Raw genomic sequence first — 5,564 nt, 5'->3', positions numbered from 1 at the left:
GCATTTTTCTTATGTAAAATGATTGAATTAAAAGAAAACAACTTTTTAAAAGCTATTTTGTTTTAATTTTCAAAATTTAGGTTGATTTTTTAAGCCTTTCGTGTAAATAAAAACTTGAAGGTAGAAATAGTATCATAAGCTTAATTTTTTAAATAATAATAATAATAATAATTACCATGTTTTAGCACTTAAAACAAACGTTTAGGAATAAAAATAGAATAAAATTTAAAAATCAATAATTAAAATAGAATTTAAACCTAGTTTTTTTTTTTTAAAAAAAAAAAAAAACCACGAAATTGAGATTTTCACATTTTGATTGAATGTTTTTTTTCCCATTTTTAAAAGAATTGATAGGGATATTTTAAAGGTTAAAGAAAAAAAATAGACGTGGAGTTATAATAAATTACTATTACCATTTACTATTACGTTAAATTCCCCGCTAGAAAGTAGGGTGTCAGCATGCCCCATTCTTTTTATCAGTAACTGAATCCCAACTTTACAACAATAATAATAAACTCCTCCAAATTTCTTCTGTTCACACGTGGTGGTCCCCACTCCCCCGCTGTCAGACCCATCTCCCACGTCTGACCTTCCACCTGGCCCCCGCTCTTTCCTTTTTAACCTCTTTTCCACTTTTTCACCCTTCCGTTTTTTTCCCCTCTTTTTTATACTTTTTTAATTTAATCTTTCTTTATTTAACCCATTCCAATCTATTTTACCACACGCTTTTTAATCTATGTCAAATATTTCCATACGCCCCTCAAATTCAAAATTATATATTATTCTCCTTATCTCTTATAAAAATTGAAGACACCACTTTTATAAGTTTTAAATTTATTGAAACTTGGTTAAAATTTTAATTACGATATGTTTTTTTTGTTTAAAAAATATCTATCGACAATAAAAATAATAAGCACAATAATCACAACAATTAGGAAGGAAAAAAAAAAGAGAGAGAATACTTCTTTCTACCCAAAAAAAAAGAAAGAAAGAAAGAAAGAAAAGAATTGTGTTTGTTTGTTTTTGTAGTTGAGATATGAATTCTAAGAAAAATTAACATGGACGCTGGCATTAATGGCAGAATTACATACAGGGCAAGTGTGAAGTGTGGACCCACACATTGTACACAAACAAAGATGCCTGCATGGCAATACCAATACCCTCGATTCCCCCGCCCCACATTTCCGGCACCGCCCTCCTCCGGCACCACCACCGCCGCCGCTCTCCTCCTCCTCTTCCGCCCCCCTCCTTCCACAATCACTTGTACTCCCACAGCTCGACTCTGCCTCCTCCGCCGCTGCAACAACGTTATTATTGGCGGCCAACATCACCTGCTCCAAATTGCTCCTTAAAGAATTGACGGTGGCTTCATTGCTCTCTGCCAAATCCCTCCATACTTGATTCTCTATACACAGCCGTTTCACTCTCTCTTGCAATACCCAATTCAATTTCCCCATTCTTTCTATTTCTTCTTCTTTTTCCTTCAATTTCTTCACTACCCTTTCCTCTATTGCCCTCACCAACATTCCTGATTCCCGTTTCTTCCTTACCTCCATTTCCATTCTCACCTTCTCCCTCTGTAATTTCATCAAACAAAACCAGTTTAATTTCATCACATCATTTCATTCACAACCAATCAAGAGGAAATTACGAGGGACTTACATGGATTGCAATGAACCGATCGATTTCACTCTGTTGTTGCTGAATGTGGGAGTTGATGATTTCTTCATCCAATAGCCTCCCAGGGAATGAACCCCCCGGTTCATCATAAACCGATCGTCTCGTTCGCTTCCGGCTCGGAGCGACCGTCGGGAAGTTATTCGATGTCAGTCCACTCTCTGCTTTTCCCCAATCGTACATCGCAAAATTATTCACAGTCTCCGGTGGAAGCGCCGCGTAAGGCAATAATCCGGGCGTCTCCGTCGCCGGAGCCATCTGGGTGTTCGTTTTATTATGATTATTACAGATATCAACAATTCCTTGATTCTGTTTGATGAAATCTCTGAGAAAACAAAACAGAACCCATTTAAGAAAAGATAGAGTCTCAGAGGAAAGAATTGAAAAAAAGAAGAGATGAATAAAGGTATGTATGAACCTGTTGTTGGGGATGATGAACTGAGAAGGTAGAAGATTCATACGCCGTGCTTCAACTGCCATGAAAATTTTCCTGTTGAGTTGGTTTCGTTCTTCTTTGCTTTTCTTGTGAGTTTAGAGAGATATCTTCTCAACAGTTTCTTGCTTAATAGAGAGAAAAAGGGATATATATATAAAATAAAAGAGCATGAAATAGAGGTGGCGACAAGGAAGGGAGAAAATTAGGGTTTTAATTCAAATCCATTGGGTTTGTTTTGGGATTTTAGAAGAGAGAGAAATAAAGTCAAATGAATTTAGAAAGAAAAATAAATAAATAAAGATTTGTTTAAGGAAAAAAGAAACTTTAACCAATTAGGAAAACCACATGGGGTGTGGCAGTTTTTTCTGTACTGGATTTTGTTTTTTCTTTTTTTCAAGTTAAATTTTATTAATAATATTCCAGGCCAGCCTGAGCCAGCCACAGTTTCTTTTTCCAATATATATTTTTTAAATTATTATTAGTAATAATAATTAATCTCCTGAGTCAGGACGAACTTTTCGAAGGGCAGTTATGGTATTTCACTTTCACCACCACCGTATCCGTGTGGTACGTTTCACAAAATCGAAACGTTCAGATAATTTCAATAATAATAATTAATTTCAATAATAATAATTAATAATTATTATTGTTATTATTATGTCACAGTTTAACGCTTCTTACTTTACGTGGGCGAAAAGAAAGAACTGTGATTTTTTCGGCAGTAAAAGTAGCCACGTGGCAGCCTTGTAGAAGGTAAATAAATACGACGAGACTTGCCACGTGAGCAGAAAGTCGAGGTCCGGTGGGGTAGAAATCGTGTAGAGAAGTGGGCCCCAGAGGGCTGGCACGTGGGAATCGATTTTTTTTTTTTTTTAAATGAAAAAAAAATGATGGTGGTGGTATTTGAGAGATCTTTTTTTGTTAACAAAAGCTGAGCCCTAAATGACACGTCAGTGGGACCCAATGTTAGGCAATTCGGAGTGCAAAAATTAAGAAGATATATATATAAATAAATAAGAGTAGGACCCATTTAAAAACTTTCTGAGCAGTTTCCCTGTTTTGTTGCAATATATATATATATATATATTTTTTTTTTTAATTAGAAAACATAATTTAAATAAGGAGAGGTTGTGTCAGGTGAGTGCGTACGGACCATCTGGAGTAATGGGTCAAATCGAGGCATGGGAGGAGGAATCAGGTGTGGGACAGGTACACCAGAACATGGTGTGTAAAAGTCATCATAAAATCATTTGACTTCTTCTTCCAAAAAACCTTCACTTCACCCGGCAAATGCCCCATCACAAACAGAATCTATTGTTCCCCTTTTTTTCTAATTTTATTTTATTTTATTTTATGATTATTAGAGATATTCAAATAAATAAACAATTCGAACCATCCGGATTATCTAACCCAAAAGATAAAGATGGGATTGAGTTAGTTTTGTTATTGATTGTATTTTAGGTTTGGCTAAAAAAAATTTGGATTGATCCCATCCAACTCTAATTTTATATATATTAGTAATATATATATATATATTCCTAAAGTTCGATTGCTTTATATGGATTAATTTGTGAATTTTTAATATTTTTTTTAAATTATTATGAAACGTACCTTTATTTAAAATTTGTAATAAATATCATAGATATTTAGTATTTAACATTTGAATTTTATGAGATTTTAATTATTAGTTATAGTATATAAATTTACATATTTTTTTTATTAAAAATAAAAAAATAAATTATAACCTAACCACCCAATTCAATTCAACACGAATTTTAAGGGTTCATGGAAAAGGTTGTCAATCCAACTAACCCGAAATTTTGGACTAGTCCAAACAATACTCTCAATCCAACCCAACCCAATCTAACCCATGCATCCTTAATTTTTATCACTTTTCCCTCTAAAATCATTCATTTCAATTTATATTTTAAGTCAAATTTAAAATGTCAATATCGACGAAAATATCGTCTTAAATAAAATTTTGATTTTGATGAATATTTTAGAAAAATAAATTATGAAAATAAAAAATAAAAACTAAATGTAAATTAGTAAATAGATATTTTATAATTTTTGAACAAGTTAACAGATCTATTATATATATATATAATATTTACATTAGTGGTCTTTTGTTGTTAAATTATTATATTTCATTGATTTTTATACAATATAATGGAAATATATACAATCCCTAAAAACGTATAAATATTAATAAAAATATTGGCAAAAATTTAATACTATGATTTGAAGTAAAGTGTATGAGGAGGTTGTCAATGTTTTATTTGTTTTTTTTTTTTTTTTTCAATTTGCCTTTAATCTTTCCAAATTTTCGTTTATTACAATTTTTTGTGAAAATAAATCTATCGTTGTAATATGTTTGCTTACTTAAATATGTTAATAAAACAATATTGAATTTATACGGTTGTGTAAAATAGTTAGATTTTTAACTTCCCAATTTTGGGTTTAATAAATTTTCAATGTTCAGTCATACTTTAACATTTTAAAAAAATAAATCCTATATTTATTCTACAAAAAATAAATTTTGTGACAATACCAAAACTTTTTAATTGTAAGTCTCACGGATTCATAGCTATTTAAAAATTTCGAATATAAAAAAATTCCATTAAATACAAAATTGAAAATTGAAAATTTTATTAGATATTCTCTTTCTAATATTAAAAACCTATATTTAACACAATTGGAACAATTTGTAGCTTATAATTTTAACTATAAAACAATAACTTAATAATACGCCAAATTTTCTATTAATCTTTTTAATAATCTTCTTGTAGAGTGACCAATTAGAATTTTAAAAGATTAACCATGTGATATAAATTTAGCAGCCCGTATTTTATGTACATTATTTCTTTAATCTAAGATTAATTAATACTTACTTTGCAGTAACTTGTTAGTTCTAGATTCAATGAATTTCTACCTAAAAAAACAAAAGAAAAAAAAAGATTCAATGAATTTATTTATCAAAGCAAACAAAATGCTGCATTTTCCAAAAAAAAATTGCTAGAATAATTTTACTATCTTTCTCTGTCAATTTACTATATTTATTTACACGCTTTTATGTCTGGCCTTTCCTAAACAAAAATGTACGTGTAATGCATTTTATTTTCCATTTTCCTCTTATGATATATATATATATATATATATATATATAGTATGTTACTATTCCAAACTAAAACTTGGTAGTTTGACTATAATTCAAATAAATTAGTTCTAAATTTATTATCTATTTTTACCTTGAATAAAGAAATGGGTAAAAGATAGTAAGAAATTGAGAAAAAACAAATTTATTTTTCAAAAAAAAAAAAAAAAAAAAACTAAAGTTGAAATTGTTATGGAAAGAAAATTTATGCAAATTACTTATCCATTGTTATTCTATTAATTTTGGAGATGGGAAAGAGGTTTTAGTCATCCAACTGCCTGATATGATATTATAAAT

At 30.1% G+C, this 5,564-nt stretch overlaps 1 protein-coding gene across 1 annotated transcript; it reads right to left on the bottom strand.

Moving 5' to 3' along the window:
- Positions 1–999: 999 nt before the first annotated feature.
- LOC120082690 (BOI-related E3 ubiquitin-protein ligase 1-like) lies at positions 1,000–2,346 on the bottom strand. The gene is made up of 3 exons (XM_039037964.1): positions 2,096–2,346; positions 1,663–2,002; positions 1,000–1,577 (listed from the first exon to the last, which is right to left on the bottom strand). Exons 1-3 carry the CDS (start codon positions 2,155–2,157, stop codon positions 1,044–1,046), a joined length of 936 nt encoding a protein of 311 aa, XP_038893892.1. The 5' UTR covers positions 2,158–2,346; the 3' UTR covers positions 1,000–1,043.
- Positions 2,347–5,564: the final 3,218 nt, after the last annotated feature.

The sequence above is a fragment of the Benincasa hispida genome, chromosome 8 (genome assembly GCF_009727055.1).
Source record: "Benincasa hispida cultivar B227 chromosome 8, ASM972705v1, whole genome shotgun sequence".
NCBI classification, from domain to species: domain Eukaryota; kingdom Viridiplantae; phylum Streptophyta; class Magnoliopsida; order Cucurbitales; family Cucurbitaceae; genus Benincasa; species Benincasa hispida.
The sequence above is the reverse complement of the archived record's forward strand: the minus strand, read 5'-3'. Positions and strand labels throughout refer to the sequence as shown.

Bases quoted from the DNA above. Each gene is read 5' to 3' on its own strand.
- LOC120082690 (XM_039037964.1), bottom strand. From the start codon at position 2,157: ATGGCAGTTGAAGCACGGCGTATGAATCTTCTACCTTCTCAGTTCATC. The intron at 2,003-2,095 runs GTTCATACATAC...TTGTTTTCTCAG, and splicing joins TTCATCATCCCCAACAACAG to AGATTTCATCAAACAGAATC. The intron at 1,578-1,662 runs GTAAGTCCCTCG...ATGAAATTACAG, and splicing joins ATCGGTTCATTGCAATCCAT to AGGGAGAAGGTGAGAATGGA.